Below are 23,139 nucleotides of genomic sequence, written 5' to 3'. Positions count from 1 at the left end.
CAAAATGTGGTCCGCCTGTGGACAACCTCTTGGCGGACAGAGACGCCATATTGTCTAGGTAGGTCGTCCGTGGTCCACGGTCCTGTTAGGAAGTTGCCTTGTTTCCACAATCACCATTACTTAACTAATATATTTACGTTTTCGAGTTGTGATTGAACCTAAAGGGTAAAAGAGTTTTTTTTTTTTTTCCCTCTCTCTCTCTAGATTTTTGGTAAAAAACTATGATTAAAAAGAGATCTTTTCCCCTGCGTATGGCGGCAAACAAGAGAGGGTTTTATCCTGGTGAGGCTTGAGAGAAAGAGTGTAGGTCTGACGTGGCCACATCTCCACATGACCCTCAAAGCAGCTTCTTTAGTTGGCTATTCAAGTGTCAGCTAAAGAAACGGCTTCGTGGGTCACATGGAGATGAGGCCATGTCAAGGTCCTGGTTAAGAAGACGGGGATCCCATTGTAATCCTTGTAATTTTGCTTTATCATAGTAGGGGATTGTGTTCTTGCCCATGGAAGTAGGCATCTTGGCCAAACTACGTAAAATCTCTGTGTTCATCTTGTGGTTTGCATTTTATTTCTGATGAACTGTTTATTTGTGCACTACTGGATCGGATTTGCCGATAGATTTTCTCGGCCAGGAGATTGCTTCATATTGCTTTGGACATTCACCTCCAGCATAAGGGTACTTTTGCTATTTTGTTAAAATTTACAATAGGCCGGACGATTGGCCTATCTTTTCTTGTCTTATTGTGCACGTGTCATGACAATGTGAACCGTGCAGTCCAGTCGTCCTAGCAGCCCTTCTATTTGTTTGGCTTGTTATCAGCAATTAAGATAAGTTGAAAAAGAATGCACAAGAAGGCATGTATTTAGGCCCCATTTGTTTTGAATTTTAGAACCGGTTGTGACTTGTGAGTCCAAAAGTGATTAGTAGACTCGAAATTAAATGTAAAACTAGGTCCACGGACCAGTTTTGGAGGCAGATGGGGATCTAAGGACTAATGTAGGCTTCTCTTGGTAGAAATAAGTTCTAGGGGTGCAACTTGGATTGGGTCAGGTTAGCTTTTCGTAAAAAAAATCAATTGGAATCAACCCGAGCCAGACCCCTTTTATGGTTATAGCTCAATCCAAAATCTAAAAAATCCAGCCACTGTTGCACCCCTAGAAATAACAATTAGCGTGGATCCCACCTATGAAATGATGGGGCCAACCATATGCGTCTCCAGCAGCCCCTATTTGTTCAGGCCCTATTCGTTTTGGACTCAAAATCGATTCTCAAAATCCAAAAAGAACAGGACCTCAGTGGTCGATTGTAAAAGGGAATGTAATTTTTCCAAGATGCCTAAAATGCCTCCTTTTGGATGATAAAGTTTTGATCATTCTTGCAGCACGGAACAGATCTTGTCCGTACAAGTGCTTTATGGCCCACCAAATCAACAATATCATTTTTTATAGGAAGTGATATATTCACCCCCTTATTTAACTTTGGACAGCCGCCTGATCACCCTCTAGTGTATTTATGACTACTCTTTTACGCTAGAGGTGGCTGTCCCAAGCCAAAAGAGGGGTGAATATATCATTTCCCTTTTTATGCTATTGGTGCGGAGGATCGTTTTATCTTCTCCTAGAGGGGGCATAACATTCCGCGACAAAGGAAAATGATAAATGCGCCCCTTTTCATCACTAGGGACACCCATCGGTAGTGTATCAATGACGGCAAAGAGGCTGATGTACTTCACGTCAGGAAGATTCAACGATTGTCATGTACACTGATTGTCACGTACACTGCAGTCGGATGTCCCAAGTGATGAAAAGGGGCACATTTATCATTTCCCCAAAAAAAATGTGCTTGGCTTTTCAGTGTCCCCTACAATGGATGAGCCACCACACATATTGCGAAATTTGGGATGTGGTCCATTCATAGTGGACCCTATGAGATAGGTGGTCCAATGCATGAAGCCACCCTACATGTACGGTTAAGATTGGCGAAAAAGATATTCTACCGATTCGGGTAACGAGCAGTTGCGTTGTATTTTTTATTTTATTGAATAGCATATACACCATATTTCTATGTGCTTGGGCTGTCAACGGACCCAATTCTAATCGGATCAACTTATATCTGTCTCACGGTCCCTTTGAATCCCATCTGGTTAGGCTTTAGGTCAGGTCCCTAGAACCTACTTTTGTGTGTATCCACATTACCGCCCTGTTAATAATCGATATGCACTGTAAGTCCTACTATTGGTTTCACACTTTAGTACAAAGTTAAAATTATCGGTGTGTATTTTCAGTAGAGTTCTATGAAGTGACGAACATAATGGCATAGCACCAAATAGGGGTGTGAACGGATCCACTTTGGAACGAATCCACCTATGTCTTATTCACAATCCATTCAAATCCCTTATTGGTTGGATCATATTCAGACTTTTCATCTCTGTCATGATCCATGTCAAATTAGACAGTCCATCTAACTGTCCTAATAGGTCCTACTTACATTGTACACAGTTAGAATTTTGGGCCAATAATCGGCCGGGGCTCTCACCATCTGTTGCCACCCTCTCTCTCCAATTATTGGACCCAAAATTAATGTAATTTTGGGTCCAATAATCGGATTGGTGGGTGGCAATCGTTTGTCAAAATCCCAAACAAAAAACGCATTAGTAGGTAAACAATCTTTTTGTATGCCTTGCTTGAGCTGGCATCAATGACCCTGCGCATGAGATAATCAACGATTTGTAAGAAATAGGTGATGGGTATATAATATGACCCTAATTATGTTCTAATATAAGCCCACATGGATAATGGACCGGTGTAGTAGGCCTACATGGGCTAGAGCTCATTAACCTGTTATAACTCTACTATATCTCTATATATAGGGGCTGGAGGCAGTAGTCTAGGTATTCCAAACTAGATACCAAAGGTGTATTGCTTTAAGCAACCTTAGCTTTTGCTTAAACCTAACAATGGGCAGAGTGGCTCAGGTTTACCCGATGCCATTTCTTCCTATTTCTTTATCTGGCTCTACTGATGTTGGCTCTACCTTGTTCTAATAATTGCGCTATCTCAATCTTGGCTTTTTATTATTTAAACAGCTCAGGTTATTACAATTCCAAAAAAGCTATCAGAAGCCAATTAAAATAGAAAAGACAAGTTGAGTTTGTGCAATTATTAAAACATGGTAGTGCAAATATCAGTAGCATCTTTTATTTTCCACGAAAAAAAGTGCACAGCCATTGCTGACTTGCTGAGAACAGTTGAAGAACACGACCTTAATAGTTAATTGATTTGGGCCGTTGAACACATGGTTTTCGACTATTGGTTGTCCTATATCTCTTTGGAAAAGTAGAGAGGTGGAGAGGGTTGGTCAGTCCACCCTTCCACCATGACCTTATGAAATCGAATTTAATAAGCCCCGTGAGAAATAGGAAGTGACTTGGATTGTCAGAATATTCCACAATTATACTTCATGCGTGATCATGAGAAAGACATGAAAAATACTAAATAGACAGGCCGTTGGACTATTTTTTGAACGACAACTCTTTAGGCCCCATTAGGGTGTACTAGGGTCGGGTTGGGTCGAGTCTAACTCAGCCCAACCTAGGGTATCATTTACCTAATCCCTAACCTGACCCAATCTTAGCCCTGGGTTGAGGAGGGTTAACCTCTAAATCTCAACCCACCTAACCTGATTTTCCAAATCGGGTTAGATTAGTTTCAGGTTGGCTTGAGACAAAAAAGAGAAAACAAACAAAAAGGTATAATGGGCCAGGGTCGAGTGAAGTCTCATTGAGTCGTTATAAAGTCATGGTAAATTTAGGGGTCCATGTGGAGGCGAGGCGGGTTGGATTGGTATACGCCTCATTTATAGTATAAAAGATTAAATAACACCTTCTCGAACAGCTTAAGCTTCTGGAGTAACTGGTTATTTCACAGCCTCAATCCTAACCCGACCAAAAATTAAATCGGGTTGGATTTTTCTAACCCTAACCGTACCCAATGCAAGGAAAGGCCAAACCAACCCAAGCCAAAATTGGGTTTAACATGTCAAGTTCGGACTAATCCGACCCAAGTTGCACTCCTAGGCCCCATGTCTATGGCACGAGTGTGATTGGTACGACGGCTCATTTCGGGTGATCTACTTTGATTGGATAATCCAATCCCTTGATCCATCAAGCCCTGTTTAGGGTCTCCACTAAGAAACCTAACCCCCGTTTCTTATGAATTGAATGTCCGTTCGACATGAGACCCAGAAAACTCAAGTCACCTCGTGATGGTCTACAAGATCAATGGTCTACTAGATTATAGATGCATGCACCTGACTGACACCCCAAAAACTTTATTATTAGCATTTGTGTGAGTCAACTCGTGAGGGTGTTTCTGTAAATTAGAAGATTCACAAACGAATCTTTCTTGGAATGTACGGACGGGGGTACTTTCGACATTTCGCAACCACCTAATATCGATTATTTACTAATTATATTCGCTCCCCATAATCGGCGAATCGCATCTATCGGAGACTAACCCTACGCTACAGAAATAGAACAGAAGGCATCTATACATATTCTTATTTTTCTCCCTTTTATACTCTCTCTACCAGAGTCCCCGAGGCGAGTCAAACACGACTCGGGAGCTCTCTCTCTCTCTCTCGCTGCCATTTTCTAGGGTTTCAGTTTCTTTGGTTTTGAGTTATAAGCATGGGTTTCTCCGTAGTCGAGGTCTGTATTCAGCAACACCAACTCCTTCTTTTCTTTTCTCTCATTTGGAAATAAAAAGGTAAGGCAAAAAAAGGAGGAAGAATAGTGTATTAAAATTGGGTTTGTTTGTTTTTTGGCATGTTTTTGCTGTACTAATTAGGGTTTCTCCAAGTCTCTTGCCATGACGGTACTTTCTGAAATCGGAGACAAGACGTTTTTCTCTGCTGCGGTAAGACCAAAATCTCCCTCTCCATGTTTTATATTCCAATCTTTATATGCCTTTTGGTAAGCCATGAAACTGTACTGTAGGGATTCAGATTGATATAACGTTCTATGAAATGGCGAATTACACTATACCCAGAACCGTTGATTTTGAATTGGGTGACTTTGGTAATCCGATATGACATATGAGATGGTTATTTCTTAAATTTATTTCTCATGAAAGGAAAAAAAATGAAAGCCTTTCGAAAGCCGAGGCAAGTGCCCATATGAATCCCATACCATGTATTTGTTAAATCCTAACCGAGAGGAGGGTTGAGGTTTAGGAATTGGGAAATAACCCATTTGGCGTGTTTCCATCGCCATGCTTTATCGTTTTCGATTATCGTTTAGTATGCTAACCAGACAGTGCAATTGTTTTTCAATATTTAATTTTGAAACTCTCTTTGCGTTTATATTTTTGGTTTGAGGGATTAGGAGTACAGATACCTCCAAGCTTTGTTTCACCTCCTATTTTCGCTTCTTTCATATGTGACCTAAGCTCAATTAGTAATAGCATTGAAACTCTTAATAATATTTTCAGACATCACTGATGAGATGGGTATCTTGTTTGAAACGTTGAATATCTATCATCTTTTTATAAGTCCATATAAGTCCCCTTTAAGTTTCTAGGATTATAGTGGCATAATTTGGCTGAAGTTTATACTGAATGGACAATAACAGTTCTTTTTTACCAAAATGCATTGACCGGCTTTAAAATAATTGGTGTGTCACTAATGTGATCACCTGATGGTGTACTCTACACAGTTGAAATATCTTGTCATGACCCAGCCTCAATGTGCAGATATTGTCCGGTTCTCTGGGTCTCAACCCGCCCTGGTTTTAAAACTCATCTACACAGTTAAGGGGGAACACACATATATAGCCCAGTCACTTTCCCTCCTTTTCTGATGTGGGATTCTACATACCTGAGAGGTTGGGATTTGATATTCAACACACTCAAATCACATGGATTGAAGGCTTCAGACAGCACCAAATTGGAACATTGAAGAATATTTTCTAGCTATTACTACACTCTAACTCCTCCTTTTGAGGCTTAATTAATGCATAATTATATATTGACCTGTTATGGCTTGTGTACTCTTTGCGTACTCTGCTTTCAACATGGCTGTTAAGCAGCCCTCACAGCCACAGACAAGTCTCTCTTTTCACCTTTTCCAGTTTGTCTTTTCTTTTTCTTTGTGCTACTTACTCTTCACCATATTTTTACTATAGATTTGATTTGTTAAGAAGGAACCCATTTGGTAAAACATAATTATCATTATTGAAGCAACGAGAGGATGCATAAATGAGGAATATTTCCCTTTTGGGGAGAATGCAATGCCAAAAAGTACTATGACATTGATTGGAATATCACTCTTGATAATTATCTGGCATTTTAATTTAATATATGTGGTCAATAGATTAGATGATTGAGACTTGGGTCCTCTGCACCCCTTTTGCTAGTGGGACGACTGTGTGGCCTCTTTGCTCGGTGGCTATTGTCTGAGCCTTGCGGAAGGAGAGGAATAACAAGGTTTTTCAGCGTTTGGTGAGATTCTGTATGAGATCCTCATGGTTGATCATCTTATCCATCATATATGTATGTATCATCGTCAATCATTATACGATGTGCGGGGTGAATGCAAAGTTGGTTGATCATTTGCTTTTCCATTGAGTTGTGGGGTTATTTGGGGCTTCATGGGTATTTCTGGACTTAATAGTCTGGGTGATTGAGTCCTAGGCTCTCTACACCCCTTGTGGTAGAGGGAGGACTTTGTAGTCTCTCTTCTTGGTGGCTACTGTCTAAGCCTCGTGGAAGGAGAGAAATAGTAGTCTTTGAGGGTGTGGTGGTGCAACCCTTGAAGGTGATTGTGCTTCGAATTGTAACTTGATCATTTATTGGGCTTTTGCCTTGAAGGGCTTTGAGGATGTGTTATGGGTGACCTCCAGAGGTCCTAGGAGTGCTTCTGAGATTTTTCCTGTCATTGTTGAGAGGTCGTTTCCTAGATCGTCACCTCCCCGTTTAGGTTTCTTCAAATTGTGAGCTTTGATGGTTCTAGCTTAGGAAATCCTGACCCAGTGGGGGTTGGTGGGTCCATTTGTGACCTCGTAGGAGCGACTAGAGTGGCTTTTTCGAGCCTAGATGGGATCCCAACTTCTAATTGTGCGAAGTTGATGGCTCTCTACATTGGGGTTCGTGTCTGGACCAGTTTGGCGATCAAGCCATTGATCATTGAGGGCGATTCTATGGTTGCCATCCAATGTATGCATCATGACAGGCGCCCTGGGGATTCTTAGATTTGGATGATGAGGAGGTAGATCGTCTCACTAGGCGTTAGGTTGCATTTCATCATGTTTGGCAATCATGCAATATAGAAAAACCGAAAAATACCTTCTCAAATAAGGATCAAACAAGATTTGCAACAAGCAACGAGAAAATGTGAGAAACACAATCACATAAAGCAAGAAGACAAGATTTACGTGGTTCGGCAGTGTGCCCACGTCCACGGGAGTAGAGTTTCACTATTTTGATTTTAGGGTTTCAAAACTCCCCTTCTCGACCAAGAAAACAATAAGTAAAACCTAGCAACCCATAACCCTAATACATGGCTTATATAGCAATGCCACTACATCGAGATATTACTGAAATACCCTTTAGCCCAAAACCAAAAATTAAAATTTCATTCCGGGGTGCTACCCTGAAAACCTCGACAAAGGCGCGCTGCCCCCGACACCCAGCGAGCTGACCGCGCAACTCGAACCTGTCCGTGCTTTGGTCCAGTTTTTCTTTGATGATTCGTTCGCTCTCTACGATACCTTCTTGGTCCGTGCTTTGGTGTTCTTTCTGGATATATGCTATGCCACTATTAAAAAAAAAAAGATCTGCGATCCCTCTCAAGTTGTGATCCAAGACACAAATAAATTAGTCAATGGAAGTAAGTGGCTGACTTTTCACCATCTTGATGGCCATATCTTTGGTGAATGACTTAATAGAGAACCAGCTATCAACTTTGTGGAAGTGATTTAAGTAAGGTTGAATATCTTCATTAGGCAACCTTTGCTCGATGAATTCTAGTTTGTTTTCTTTTTTTTTTCCTTTCAATAAAACTTCTGAGGGATTGAGCCTCTATCTCAATTGTCAAGGCTTTGTTCTTTAACCTGGAGGTTGGAGATTCAATCCCATGCACCCAATCACCCGCCCATGCACCCGCCCATGCAAAAAAAAGTAAAATCTGGTTCCAAAAAAATGGAAGGCTGATAATAGCATTGATTAATTTTTCTTTAATGAAAGTCAGCCTTGATGTGCTTTGTCTTATATACTTTGTCGAAAGGGAATCTAACAACATTGAGATTATCTCCATTTGAAGGGCTGGCTTCCAAAATCGTTAAAGAGAGCTTTCAACCACACTATTTAATCAAGATTGATTTGTTTACATTTTGTGCGAGTAATTTCGGAGATGCATTAGTCCCGTCTCTTTAGATTAACATTCCGTTCTTGTTCAGCAAGCCCATTATTGAAAAATTGATGATGGCTCTTAATTGAAGGAAAATATCATTGATTTATTGCCAGCAGTTTGAGTAGGGGTGTTTTGTTTTTTGCTCTTCGTGTGCATAATAAGACGCATGCTATTTAATCATTTCTTTGATTTCTTAGAGAGCAAAGCTCTGTATGTCTTAGCCCTTCAACTCTATCAAATTGAGGGTTACTTTCAAACTTAAGTTGTGTAGGTGTAGAGAAGTCTCAAGCTATCTTATGGTTTTTCATCTGCACAATTGCGGTGTTTGCGATCAAGGTTTTAAATTTCAATTTAGGTCGGCTCAGAAACGAAAATATTTCGGTTTCGGTGGAAAACTTGTTAAATCAAAGAAACAAATGGAAACATAGGCAAATGATGAAATTTTTTAATCTTTTAACAAAACATAGGCAAATGATGAAATTTTTTAATCTTTTAACAAAACATATGCAAATGATGAAATTTTAATATAAAACTTTGGGAAATGCTAGAATAAGTACCAATACAGAGAAACCATCACATGAGCAATAAAACCATCCATAATGGCTTAATCACATCGAACACCTAGTGACATGCTTTGTTGCGCATGTCTAGAATAATAAAGTAAAAAAAGAAGTATAATGTAATGACGTATAAGAAAGTACAATGACTAGTCTCCCCTCTACGGACCCCAACTCTTTGCCAATACAACATAAGAGTTACGAGGTATTATTGGTCTCATGCCGATATGAAATCCCATGCATAAGATACGGTTACTTTGTTGTGCAATCCAATGATGTTCCTACCAAATGTTATTCTCTATGTTAATGAAATGAAATGAAATGCAAATAATAAGATCTTTCCATTTTTTCGTTTCGACCATTGAATTTCGGTCAAATTTTGGTAATTTCGATCGAATTTAATTAATTTTGGTCGAAATTTCAGGGAAATAATGACGTGTAATGAAATCATGTAGATTTCATTTCGGTGGGGATGGAAATGGAAACATGTCGGTCATTTCGGGAAAATTTAAAACCATGTTTGCAATTCTAATCAGATTCTCGAGATACTAAACAATAGAAAGTATAGAACGTTGTACTATGAATGACACCCAAGCTGATGGCCTTGGGACTGCTTAATTTAGAATTAAGCTTCAAGAGGGAGGTCCCGACACAATAGGGCCTCGTTGCGGTCTTAGAATTCTTCACCGGTAGCCTTCGATTCATTGCTAAGCTGAACACCATGAAGTTCTACAAAGCATCATAGAGTTCTATCTCCTTCAACAAATATTAAGATTCTAATGAGCACCCCTTCTGCCCCGAATGCCAATTTGAAGAATCCTATTCTTCTCCTGTTGTAGAGAATTCATAAAGGAAGCAGTGATTGAAAGCACAACAAAATTCTAACTCCCCTAATAGCTTCCATGCTGTCTACAATTTATTAGCGAGGGCATTTCGATTCAATTTACATCTACCGAAATGTGTTGCAGGGAAGTGCATATTAAGAAATGGACCATCATCTGTTTCCATTCTTTGTGATTTGTATACAAACTTTGGAGGCATCAATTAGTGAGACATTTTTTTTATGGGAAGTGATATTTACGCCCCTTTTGATCACCAGGGACACCCAACGTCAGTGTATCAATGGCAAAAAGGGAGATGATGTACTTTATGTCAAAAAAATCCAGCGGCTTTGATTGCAAAGTACACTGGCAAATGGGTGTCCCTGGTGATGAAAGGGGCGTAAATATCATTTCCCTTTTTTATTGATGATTTTTTTTAGAAGCCCGATGACTGAGGAGCTCACTTGGCTGCATACAACATCAAGATCAGTCAAGAAACAAAAAAAAAAGAAAAAAAGATACAAGGATTAAGCCCCCAAAATATCCCCTAGAGAAGCGAACTCCTTGGGGGACCCCTCTAAGGTGGGAGAAAATCAAATGACTGAAACCCCTCTCTACCGACCCCTGTTCGTGCTAACGAATCTGCCTTCAAGTTAACAGAGCCCGTACATGTCTAATCTCTGTTTTCATACCCTCCAAAGTGTCCCAAATCTCTTTAAAGGTATCTGCAAATCGCCTCGGGTATCTCGACCTCTTTCTCGCTCACTGTGACTACTTTGAGGGAGTCTCTCTCAATGATCAACTGATGTAACCGGTTCCTCGATGAAGCTGAATACCACTTAGGAGTCTCCCTCACACCTAAAAATCCTGAGAAGGCCCAAACAACCTCATTCTCTGCATTCCTAAGCACTCCTCCAACTCCCGTCGGACCTAGATTTCCGGAGCTCGAACCAAGGTCCTTAGTGAGACAATCTTCTAAAGGTTGTTCGCATAAAATGCGAACTGATTATTATGGACCATTGGAAATCTATTTACTTGTACAAGGAGCACCCTTGAGCTTGTTGAACATCTTATTGTTTTGAAGTTTTGGCTTATTTACCAATCTTATTAAGTAATCACATTGCACTTTTTTTTTTACTCGGCACTTGCCATTCAAAAAAGAGGGGAAAATAAAATAAAATCAACTTGCTTGAGTTAACTTTCAGGTTCAATCTTACCCATGAAGAAACTAGTTGCAGCATGATCATGATTTTTTAAACAAACTTATTCATTAGTTCAGTGATATAAGCGAAATACAGGACTAGTAGTCAATCTGTTCTAACAATAATTTCCTGCAGTATGTAATGTATTGAAATCATAGTTTTAAAACTCCCCCTCGTCATCGTGGACCCCCCCGACTCGACTCCCTTTTCCATTGGCCGCATTCCGCATTTTTCCATACAAAGTCAATAAAAACTCCTTTGACTCTCCCGAGTTATGACCGCGTCGACCAAGTACTCAGCCGCGTCAATCGCATTCTAGGTCGCGTCTGTGCCGAGTCGACAATGATTTTTCTAGGCCGCATTTTGACCCGCATCAGCTTTTTTAAATACGGGTTGAAATCCTGCATGAGGACCGCTAAGAATTTATTTTATTTTATTTTATTTCAGTAATGTGACTTTAATAATGTAAGGAGACGGGGCGAGGATGTAGTAAATATGATTGGACAGGCGGTACCTAAGAGGGATATCTTTCTCTATCTTGGTTCAATCTTACATAAGGAAGGAGAGATTGAAGAGGATTTTAACCACACAATAAGAGCAGGTTGGTTGCAGTGGAAGCATGCTTCAGGAGTTATTTGCGACCATAAAATACCTACCAAGTTAAGGGAAAGTTTTATAAGATAGCTGTGAGGCCAGCCATGCTGTACGGCTCAGAATGTTGGGCCACCAAGAAGCGCATAAAGATGAGTGTAGCTGAGATGCGAATGCTTAGATAGATGTGCGGCCACACAAGGTTAGATAGAATTAAAAATGAAGACATCCGTAAAAAGGTGGGGGTGACACCAATTGAGGAGAAGATGAGAGAGCACCGCTTAAGATGGTTTGGGCATGTCCAACGTAGGCCTTTGGATGCCTCGGTAACAAGAAGTGACTCGTGCCAAGTTGGTGGAGTAAAAAGAGGTACGGGTGGACTCAAAACAACTTGGGTAGAAAGTAGAAACATTGAGGAAAGACTTGATGGCTAGGAACATAGCAGAGAACATGACCTGTGATGGAGAGAATGAAAGGATTAGGCTTAGTCAATTTGAGCTGGGTAGATCCTTTCACCTTCTTCATGAAAATTTTCCGAATGATTCATTAGCCGACCCCAACTAGTTTGGGACAAAGGCTTAGTTGAGTTGAGTTATGTGACTCTACTGTCTGAATGGGAGCAGTTGCTCTTGAATTCCGACTGGAGTTATATTATTATGCAATGATGTTGTTTCTTGTTAGCATTTGCTTGAATTTGTATTTTGCACATTTTACTTAATATTTTCTTTCTCTTTTTTGAACTGGCTACTTAATTTTTTCTAGAACAAACATAACGTTGATGTGCTAATCTAACATTGTGATGCATGTCATAAGATCTTGGCAATGCGCCATCCGCGGAGGCTTGTGTTATCAGGTTGCCTGTCAGCTTTGGTTGTGAGTGTCATTCATTCATCTTTTCCTTCCATGCCATTCTGTTTTGTTGATCTGAATATTTTTTTTCTTCAGTTATTTATTACGCTGATTGTCCTAACATGTAGGTGATGACTATTCTTTCTGTTCTTGTTGGCTGGGCTGCACCAAATCTTGTAAGCTGTTCAATTTTGAAATGGTTATTGCTACAATACTATAATAGACTTGGTGATATATATTCAATTATCAGGAAATCAATCCGGTGTGAATTTGGGTTGGTTGCCTAGTTAAATATGTTGTTTAACTTTATTTGTTTGTAATTGCAATTGTGATTCTACTGTATACATTCAATTCTCAGGAAAGCAATCCGGTCTGGATTTGGATTGCTAGTCTTGGTAACTATTTGTTGTTTGACTTGCTTTATTTGATTGTAATTGCAATTGTGCTTCTAATGGTATCATAATTTATAACATTGAGTCTTGACACCGAAAGCTTGGATGCTTTGTCTTTGTCTAGAAAAAAGAAACCCGTGAAAAACTCAGCCGGACAAGGCTGACTAGTTGCCCATTGTTTAGTTGAAGAATCTTGTTGACTAGGTCCTCTTGACCTGGGCCGTCTTGATGTTTAGCAACCGAAGGCAGAGTTTTTTTTTAATTTTAAAGGTAACAATTTTATTCCATAATAAAGCGAGTACATATGGACAGAAGGGACAAGATGTCCCTGTGTTATACAGAAAAAGGGAGAGATTTTAGTACCAAATATATAACTAAAGTGCCTTGGCTTTGATATAGAGAAGGGCACAAGATGCACAAGTAATAGATGTACTCATGTTCCTCAAAATTAAATTGCTTAAATATCCGAAGACCTTTTGGTATTTTCAATATACAGTTGTTTATCTACCCTTGTTGTCTTGGACATATCCTAGCTTGCTAATCCATTTGCCTTTTAGTTTTGGGCCTGTAAATTCCATAAACATGACTACAAGCTACAATGCCACCCCACCCCCCACAGGGGGATAACTCATCAAGGCTTAAATGACAATGGACCAAAATGTTTCTATCCTTGTGGACTTCTGAACTCGATGCATTTTTTTCACTAGGTGACAGTCTTAGTAATAGGTAGATACTACTGGTGAATCAACAATTGTTGGGGGGACTGGCCTAGTTAGCAGCTGAGCGAGCAATTTGTGTTCTCCAATGATGGTGAATAGGACACTAGAAGAACCCATCCATTTGATGCCCTACTTGTTGGGGATCATCCTTCACGAAGATCAAATGGGGGTCTAAATATGATGATGGGGCCCATCAAAAGTTCTTTAAGTTTTTCCTTTTATGTTAGTAGATGTATAATTGTCTTTTAGGATTTTTATTTTAATGTACTTATGATGGAATAGTGTTTTAGTTAGGGTTGATTATTCATGTTTCACTATGGATACGGTGCTATTCACCAATTTCGGTTTCGGTTATAATCGTGGAAATCCTATAAATCACAAAAACGTATGGAAACGTATGCCGATGATGGAAATTTAAGATGAAACTTCGGGAAATGCTAGAATAAGCACAAATACACACTAAGAAACCGTCACATAAGCAAGATAAATCATCTGTAATGGTTTAAAAAATTGAACACCTAGTGACATGTGCTGTTGCACATGTTTGATAATTCAATACATACGACATTTCTCATGCAATTCATGTAAATACTTAGGGAAGTGATATATTCCCCCTTTTATTACTTGGGACAGCGCCCCCTCTAGTGGAACAGAGTAGTCACAAACAAGGTTTTAAATTTTGGTTTCAGGGGTAATTCCGGTCCCCACCCAAACCGAAATTTTAGCCGAAATCCCAAAATTTCAGCCGAAACTCGGTAGAAGCTATCGAAATGTCGTTTTCTTGGGCCAAAATTACGAAATTTCAAATTTTCAGTAATTTCGGCTGAAATTTTGTAAAGGAATACAAAATTAATATTTTATCAAGAATTTTGCATTTTTGAAATTTCGTCCGAAATTTGGTAAATTTCAGCAAGTTCGGTTTCGGAACGTTTCGGTTTCGGTCCTCTCCGAAATTTAAAACCTTGATTACACTTGAGTGGGCTCTCCCAAGTAAAAAAAGGGGGCAAATATATCGTTTCCCAAATACTTACATAACACATATCTCATTTCACATGCATTTCAATCAAATATAATTATGTAATACATTGATACAGCATTTCACTAATACACTTTTGGTTTTAGTTTGCATTTCGGTGGCGATAGAAACAAAAGGATTTCAATCGTTTCGTGTTGCTTTCGGTAGAAATTTAAAACCATGCTATTCAAACGACACTATTCATGTTAATATTCACAACGGTCTTTGTTGGCTGTTGCTCCGGTCAAGCACTCTCTGTTCTTTGTCCAATTTCGTCTTACCAACCAAGAACCAAGACTGACTTCTTACCAACCCGTGAGGCTGTCCTGTTTGCTATCTGAGTGAGTCCTAGTCTTGGGGGAGGGTAGGCCCCATCTATTTCAGAATGTCCATTGTAGGAAGTTTCTAGAATAAAGTGAGGAAGTCTCTCTCTCTCTCTCTCTCTCTGTGTGTGTGTGTGTGTGTGTGTCTGTCTCTGTGTCTCTGTCTGCGTGTGCGTGTGGCTGTGGCTGTGGTTGTGTCTGTGTGTGTGTATTTGTCTGTGTTTGTGTGTGGGTGATTGGGAGTTATATTCCTACTCTTCTTTCAATATCGACATCTTTGATCTTTCATTTGTTTGAAATTGAGTAACTCCTTTGTTTTTTGTAATTTCGATTACTAAAGTTCCTATTTATTACCGATGATCCTGTTTAACGAATCTGACGTCAAATCTTATTTTCACATCGAGTTAATCTCAATCTTATAATCAGATCGAGTTAATCTCAGTCTTATAATCAGATCGAGTTAATCTCAATCATCATATTTAGTAATTGATTTGATCTCAAGATCTAACCATCACATTTTAGTAATATTACTGCGGATCATCATGATTTTATTTTGGATCATTGTGGTTAACCTAGATCTGAAATTTAAGGGGTAATATCTAGTTGTATGTATGGAAAGTATTTTCAAACCCTAGATCGGTTTGAATGACACATAGTTTTGCATAGACAGAAGTTACAGAAAATCTCTCTTTTAGTTTGGTATCAAAGCTGCAAGAGCTAGTTCCTTCCCTATCTGTCATGCATTACAACTGTACCAAAGGAAAGTCCAAGTCCTAAGGAGAACCTTCAAAGACTATGGATAACTATCTAAGGGTCCAGTGCCCCACCTTCAAAGACTATGGATAACACTAAACACTCTTCACATTTGTTGTCTGGTGTGTATAAACGTTGGCAGTAATATAATGTGGAAAGATAATTGATACAGAGTGCAGACAATAATAGCATGTGCTTATAGAAACATATAGAGATCTAAAATCACATGGTAACATTTAAAACAGCAATGCTAACATTCTCTACATTTGATTTTCTGAAAAAACATTGGATAAATGTTAGTGGCTGCTTCCAACTTATGATATATTATAGTTTATATAGTATAATTGTATCCAACTAGTTTGGGACAAAGGCTTAATTGAGTTGAGTTGAGTTGAGTTGAGTATAGTATAATTGTGTGATTAGACATATGGTTATAAATTTATATTATGAACATCTCATGTTGAATTTGAGCCTTTGCTCTAGTGGTGATGCCCTAAGTGTGTAGCATTGAGGTCAGGGTTTCAAACTTCATCGTACATTTCCAAAGAAAAAGAATATCTCATGTTGTACATAGTATTAAGCCGTACATATTTTATTTTTATTTATAAACTTGCCTTTCTTCTTTTCTCATTCATTGTCCATTCAGATAAACATATCCTTATAAATGCATATTGAGAGATATGCTGCCCTGATTTTCATCGCTGTCATGACTCAGTGGCCGATGTTACTAACATGTTCTCATGCCTTGTATATTGTACAATATATCAGCCTTATTATTAATTGCCTCTGATTTAGCAGAATAAGCTAAACAACATTATCTGGTAAATTACAAGACCATGGATCTAACCAAAGTTGTTTAAAATAGATGTCATGTGTTCTGTTTTTATATTTCTGGTTTCTTTGTTTGGTCATGCTGATTTTCCACTTTGAAACATGATTGAAATGATGTAGGTTTCCCGAAAATGGACTCATCACATAACAACTGTGTTGTTCTTTCTATTCGGGCTTTGGTCTTTATGGGAAGGATTTACAAGCAAAGGGTGTGCCTCTATTCCCACCATTCTTGAATTTTCTTTGTTTATGATATGTTTACTGTTCATTTCCGTTTTGTCCATGATCTATTTGGCAGTTTTGCGTGCTCTAATACATCCTGATTCTGTCTTATCTAACAGTGACGATGATGAGTTGGCTGAAGTAGAAGCAAAGTTGGTGGGTGTGTTTCCCTTCATTGCATTCTCATTTTTATTTATTCCACTTCACCTAATTTGCATTTTTGAATTATTAGGATGCTGATTTGAAGGCTAATAATGCTGCAACCAAAACAGATTCCAAGGTCAGGTCAAGATATAATTGTCCGCTTTTTGTCTCTGGCTCTGGACATAAATTTTCTCTTATCCTGATTTCCATTATACGCTTGATTTGTTGGGTTTTCATTATGTTTGGTAAAAAAATCTTAGTATTTATGCTTTAAGTAGTTTGTGTTGGAACGGAAATTATAGGCTTGTTTTGTTGGGTTGCCACGGCTTTTCCAATGATGCAGTCTAATTACCTATGATTTAGCCGACACTTTGGATTTATTGCAGACACACGTGTCGTGTCCGACACGACACCCGTGTCCACACTCCCTTAGACACTTTTAAATGTATTGCTAGAAGTGTCAGTAACTTTATATGTATGTATGTGTATGAGTGTGACACTATTTCAAGATTTTTAGGGATTCCCATGTCGGATACCTTGTATTCATGCTGAAACTCGGCACACGAATCCGTGTCCACAAATTATGATTATATGTACTTTCTATTTTAGCTGTGTCTCCGTTTCTAAATTTTTGGAGTTTGCCGTGTCCGACCCTCCGTGTCTGTGTCGACACGGGATACTCGTGTCCGTGTCCACAGATCATAGCTAATTACCTTGTTACTCTATTTGTTCTGTATTTTGTTACTCTCCTTGTTCTGCATTTTGCCACCCTTGTTCTCCAGCCATATTTGGTGCACAAAGTTTTGAGTGAGGATTTATTGCTGGTCAGTCCTTTGATTATATCTGATATTTGTATGTTTATCACAGGCAAATGATGATTTGAAGAAACAACAGAGACCATTTCTTACCCACTTCTTCTCACCCATCTTTTTGAAGGTATTGCTACTCACTTCCTCCCACTCATCTCTTTGAAGGTATTGCTTGTATGTAAGTTTATGGTGTAAAATATCGTCAAGGAATTTCTTGTTGTTCTACTGATTTGTGTAACCTTTCCAGTTTTCTAAGGCATTGTTGTTGATGCAGGCATTCTCCATTACATTTTTTGGAGAGTGGGGCGACAAGAGCCAGGTAAGCTGTGGGATGCAGTAACATGTTTGTTGATACAAAATTCTATTCCTATCATGATTTCAATCTGAATAACTGCTATTGCAGATAGCTACAATTGGTTTGGCTGCAGATCAAAACCCATATGGTGTGGTTCTTGGTGGTATTTTGTAAGTCTCTGAACATTCTTCTATTTTTATTTTTTTCCCCTTTTCAGTGAACTCTGTCATGTTGTTTTGTATGGGTCAAATCCGATGACCTTCTAATATTTGCAGGGGACAAGCATTGTGCACCACGGCAGCAGTTTTTGGAGGGAAGACATTGGCATCACAAATATCTGAGAAAATGGTGAGAAAATTCTCATTTATCTCTGTTCTATTAACTTGCTATCTTGCACCTTGAAAGCATAAGTTATATTTACGTTAATATTCTGTAAAACCAATGTGTCTATGCAGGTTCTACTTTCTGGTGGCTTCCTTTTCCTAGTGTTTGGAATCCAATCCTTCCTTGCACCAATTGGAGAGTCATGATGTCCTTTTTTATCTGATTAATAGTTGTCATTAATTTTCTTTTATGGGCCGCGTTCAAACATTTGGAGTGGCTCTCTGATCTCTTGCTCCTGTTATAGCCAGTGAATGCTCGGAGATGGTGTTGCAATGAATTATGAAATTGTGGGAAGTGTGCCTGACTAGTTGTGTGGACATTTCGATCAGAACACTTATATTTCATCTCTAAACATGTTCCGGGTTCAAATTCAAGTTAGGATTAGAGATTTGGATCTGTGTCGGGGGCAAAGCTTTAGACTTTTTTTACCGCCAACTGTAAGATCTACAGCTAGACCCACATTCTCTTGTTCCCCCCATTTGGGACAAGTATCCATTCATAAGCTAAAAAGGTCAATTGGTTTAGTTGGCACAACATTAAAAAGAAGCTTGATGGATAAAGGATAAAGGATAAAGGATCAAGGTTCTCTCAATGACACTTGGGCGAAATTACTACTGTCACCCCATTCAGATCACTTGGCTTTTCTTTTTAAGCATTCTCCAAGCAAATAAGAGAACCAATTGGTTTAGTTGGCACAACATTAAAAAGAAGCTTGATGGATAAAGGATAAAGGATCAAGGTTCTCTCAATGACACTTGGGCGAAATTACTACTGTCACCCCATTCAGATCACTTGACTTTTTTTACCGCCAACTGTAAGATCTACAGCTAGACCCACATTCTCTTGTTCCCCCCATTTGGGACAAGTATCCATTCATAAGCTAAAAAGGTCAATTGGTTTAGTTGGCACAACATTAAAAAGAAGCTTGATGGATAAAGGATAAAGGATCAAGGTTCTCTCAATGACACTTGGGCGAAATTACTACTGTCACCCCATTCAGATCACTTGGCTTTTCTTTTTAAGCATTCTCCAAGCAAATAAGAGAACCAATTGGTTTAGTTGGCACAACATTAAAAAGAAGCTTGATGGATAAAGGATAAAGGATCAAGGTTCTCTCAATGACACTTGGGCGAAATTACTACTGTCACCCCATTCAGATCACTTGACTTTTCTTTTTAAGCATTTTCCAAGCAAATAAGAGAACCAATTTTGCTGGCATTAAACTTTTATTTATGAGAATTAGACAATTCACATTCTTTATTGCCATAGAAATGGATAGTAAGAAACACCGAGAAAAAAATATGCATCAAACTCTTGTTTATGCAAGATATTCAAGCGATGTAATATATAAATTGGTTATTGAGAATTAGACAATTCTTTTGCTACATAATTTTTTGGGAAAATAACAAACACCGAGAAAAAAATAATATAAAACCTTTGGAATCAGCACCAAAAAATAAAATATCAAATCTTTGAATTAGCATTCTTTTTTATTAGTGCCACCATTTCAAAATGCCAGTGGGGAAATAATTAACCGATTCTTCTTTAACTTCAAGTAGAAGTTTGCTTATGTTGCTGCTGTTTAGTGAGAACGGCTACGCAGCTGTACTTGGAAACTGAGTATTTCCTGTAAACCGAAGTCAACTTTCCCTGACTTGCATTTTGATGAAGCTCCTCAATCAATCTCACACATTCTCTGCAACATCAAAAAGTTACCATAAGATAAAAAAAAGATGCAATAAACATAAGAGAGTGGGGTTTTTAAAGGTGGAATTAGACTCACAAGAGCTGGTCTTCTGAGTATGTGGAATGGTAACTAAGGATTTTATTCCATGGTGGGGACTTCCTAAGCATACATCTTCCTGTGTAGATTGCTGAAGCAGATACAAGTGAGGGTGGAAATCTCAGCATTTGGTATTCCACCATACACAATTCCATAAGGTAGAAAGACACCGTTTCCAACTGCACCACCACACAACAAACAGAACCCATTCTCTAAAATCAGCCCATATCATATAACAGAAAATCAAAAGGACCCAAAAAAAAAAAATTAGGAACAAAAAATGTCTGACCATGGTATCAGATTCTGCTGCCTTAAGAAATCTTTTCATAAACACAAACGCTGTGGGAACAGACATGTTGAACTGCAGGGTATTTAGGATTGATTTCTCCTGAATTGGACAAACAAAATAAAAAAGTCAGTATAGTTCAAAAAACCAGTACCATCTTTTCTTCAATCTGATTATGGATAATATGAGAAAAATACCATTTCCAACACATCCTCTCGCGTGTAAGCTTTATCCGAGATGAAGATAAAGTCATCCAATAGTGGGACACAGATCTCTTCATATTTACATGCAAGAAGCATCCCTGTGATCCCAACAAGTTGCAGGGATTTTCTCATTACATTTCGATAAGAAAGGTATCTGTCTATGAGATTGATTGTCAAGAAAAGCGTCTCAGGCATCAACTCCAATTTATGGTGTACCTGAAAAAATTCACCACCACCAGAAAAAATAAAATAAAATAAAATAAAATCAACAACAAACAATTGAGAATAGAGAAAATTCAGTTTATGTGGGTGAAATCATCTCAAACCTCAATTAGCCAATCGATTAATATCGCCCTCATCCGATGGTTGATATCACTCTGGTTCGACATGTAATTGGCAGGAACACAACTGAGGAACTGAGAAAACATCCAAGGAAATCAGAGTTGAGTCTGAATAATTCAATATAAATTGGAAGAAGGGTATTTCTATTTGTATAATTTTTGGTACCTCTGTTCTACGGTAGAATGAATAAATATCATCTACATACTCAACAACAGCCAATGGATTTCGAGCATCTGATTTGTCAATGTTGGGAGGTGGAGACTCTACATCCTCCATTTCAATTTCACATGATTCCTGCTTAATACAATTTCAGTTACTTATAAACTATTCATTTGTTCATCACAAAACAAAAATGAAAATTATCAATTTGATATTTAGTCTTCATACTTGTAGATCTTTCTCCCTTTCAAAACTTAAGTCCTTAGTTTCCACAAGCATCATAGATGAATCAGATAAAGAGCGTCGTCTCTCCAGCTTTTTCTTTCGCGTATTTTCTTTATCTTTTTCTTCTTCCTCTTGACCCATCTTCACATTTGTCTGTTCATTAATCTGGCAATTATTGCTTCTTTTCTTCCTGGGAGAGGCTGTTCTTCTCTGTTTCGATCTCCATGTGACCACATTCTCCTTCTCAACGTTTCTTGTTGGCTGATTATAAAAAAAGAACCCAACTCACATTAAAGAAACCGAAAACCCACAAACAAAAATCAACTTCTTACTCAACTGAATCTCTAGTACCTGTCCATGTAACTGTTTCTCTGTTAGTTCAGCCCCAAATTTCCTGCCCAAGGTAAAATACAAGGATAAGAGAATAAAAGATTGAATGAAAGGAATTTGAATTTGGTATTGGGTTAATTTTGTTTTATTCACCTGGTAATGGGGCGATCGACCTTTATGAACTTGTTGGCATGGTTTCTGGTATTACAGGTTTTTTCTTTTAGTCATGGCGTGAAAGAAAACTAGAATGTATGAAGAAACAGAAAAGTAAACTTACTGTTGAAGGACTTGTTGTTGTTGTTGTTGGGTTTTTGTGACGACACATGTTGTGGAGAGAGCCCCAACGAGGTTACCAATGTCTGTGAGAGCCCTCCTGTTTCCACTCGGTCTGGTCGCCATTGAAGGAAGGACCTTCTTTCTTCTTTCTTCAGATTTCTTTGAGAAAAGAGAAGAGAATGGAGGAGGAGAAGGGTTGTATAGAAGGGTAAAACGGGGGGGTTGGATGAATATAGTAAGTAATACACAAAGGGGGAGGAGAGAGAAAAGTTGTCTTCTAACGGATACTTTTCTCGGGGGCGCCTGTTCAGAGATCTGTCTAACGGTCCACAATTCTACACCGTTGGATCTTATGGATGGAATTTAATCAGCCTTTTTTTCAGACACGCTCGTGACCGTTGTCTCATGCTTCTCTCTCTCTCTCTCTCTCTCTCTCTCTCTCTCTCTCTCTCTCCCCCGTATAAAGTAGGTAGTCCTATAAGATAATGGTCACCTTTGAATTTGGTTTAGTTAGTTTAATTAAAGGGCGATGATTTTTTCAACCCCCCTGTAGGATAATGTGCCCCCTTTTGGCGTCAAAAAGCGTTAAAGTCTGCCCTGCCCACAGTTCAGGTTAACAGGGGGGGGCGCATTGTTCTACAGGGGGCGAAAAAATCATCTCTCTTAATTAAATTAAAACTTGTGTAATGGAGTGCTTTTGAAGTAATCAAAGTGGTTGATTTAATTTTAGGGTGTCTTAGTTCAGACATTCCTTAATAAAGACTTTTCTTTTTCTATACTAAAGAGGAAATTGGAATTCATATGGCCATACTCGTCCTATCTGAAAATGAAGTAGATCCCATGAGATTGGCCTTTCAATTCTGCATTAAGGAGAGATCAATCACATTACATTTTTTTTTTCCTTTTTTTTTCTTTTTTGATATTTTCTTTAATAAACGTGGCATTTGCGATTGGCAATTAAGACCATCCGATCTGGTGGGTAATTGCAATAGCAAATTCCGTCGGCTTGATCAAATCCTGCGTCAAATTGGCAAAAAGATGAAATGACCGTGATTCGGTTCATACGTCCCATATGTGCTTGGTGATCGGACTATTAATCTTATGGGCCGTCACAGGGTGAATCGGTGGGCCCAGGTTAATGCCGAACGGAGATCTCAGTCACAAGAGTGAGGCGCGCAAAAATCAATGGCCTAAAGATGTCCTAGAGTGTTGATCTTGTCAAAC

At 38.7% G+C, this 23,139-nt stretch overlaps 2 protein-coding genes across 3 annotated transcripts; one reads left to right on the top strand and one right to left on the bottom strand.

The window, feature by feature from the left end:
- Positions 1-4,509: 4,509 nt before the first annotated feature.
- On the top strand, positions 4,510-18,605 carry LOC143877764 (GDT1-like protein 5). The gene is made up of 12 exons (XM_077379986.1): positions 4,510-4,706; positions 4,846-4,914; positions 12,389-12,448; positions 12,553-12,600; positions 16,578-16,666; positions 16,799-16,835; positions 16,912-16,959; positions 17,691-17,759; positions 17,907-17,951; positions 18,036-18,097; positions 18,203-18,275; positions 18,383-18,605. Exons 1-12 carry the CDS (start codon positions 4,686-4,688, stop codon positions 18,455-18,457), a joined length of 696 nt encoding a protein of 231 aa, XP_077236101.1. The 5' UTR covers positions 4,510-4,685; the 3' UTR covers positions 18,458-18,605.
- A 1,008-nt stretch (positions 18,606-19,613) lies between these two features.
- On the bottom strand, positions 19,614-22,135 carry LOC143876744 (G2/mitotic-specific cyclin-2-like). Of its 2 annotated transcripts, XM_077378439.1 has the most exons (10): positions 21,917-22,135; positions 21,793-21,837; positions 21,661-21,703; positions 21,313-21,570; positions 21,091-21,219; positions 20,910-20,999; positions 20,578-20,799; positions 20,384-20,482; positions 20,095-20,273; positions 19,614-20,007 (listed from the first exon to the last, which is right to left on the bottom strand). In XM_077378439.1, exons 1-10 carry the CDS (start codon positions 22,036-22,038, stop codon positions 19,863-19,865), a joined length of 1,332 nt encoding a protein of 443 aa, XP_077234554.1. In that variant the 5' UTR covers positions 22,039-22,135; the 3' UTR covers positions 19,614-19,862. The 2 variants fall into 2 exon arrangements, with proteins under 2 accessions (XP_077234554.1, XP_077234555.1); XM_077378440.1 differs by lacking the exon at positions 21,793-21,837.
- Positions 22,136-23,139: the final 1,004 nt, after the last annotated feature.

This window comes from Tasmannia lanceolata, unplaced genomic scaffold (assembly GCF_043159265.1).
Source record: "Tasmannia lanceolata isolate RefF3 unplaced genomic scaffold, GAP_Taslan_0.1 ptg000005l, whole genome shotgun sequence".
Taxonomy (NCBI): Eukaryota; Viridiplantae; Streptophyta; class Magnoliopsida; order Canellales; family Winteraceae; genus Tasmannia; species Tasmannia lanceolata.
This window is presented reverse-complemented; position numbering and strand designations above follow the sequence as displayed.

What these genes read in the sequence shown, in the direction of transcription:
- LOC143877764 (XM_077379986.1), top strand. Translation starts at nt 4,686, where the DNA reads ATGGGTTTCTCCGTAGTCGAG. An exon ending in GAAGGATTTACAAGCAAAGG is followed by an intron (nt 16,667 to 16,798) that starts GTGTGCCTCTAT and finishes CTTATCTAACAG; the next exon opens with TGACGATGATGAGTTGGCTG. An exon ending in CTGAAGTAGAAGCAAAGTTG is followed by an intron (nt 16,836 to 16,911) that starts GTGGGTGTGTTT and finishes TTGAATTATTAG; the next exon opens with GATGCTGATTTGAAGGCTAA.
- LOC143876744 (XM_077378439.1), bottom strand. Translation starts at nt 22,038, where the DNA reads ATGGCGACCAGACCGAGTGGAAACAGGAGGGCTCTCACAGACATTGGT. An exon ending in AAAGGGAGAAAGATCTACAA is followed by an intron (nt 21,220 to 21,312) that starts GTATGAAGACTA and finishes TGTATTAAGCAG; the next exon opens with GAATCATGTGAAATTGAAAT. An exon ending in CATTCTACCGTAGAACAGAG is followed by an intron (nt 21,000 to 21,090) that starts GTACCAAAAATT and finishes ATGTTTTCTCAG; the next exon opens with TTCCTCAGTTGTGTTCCTGC.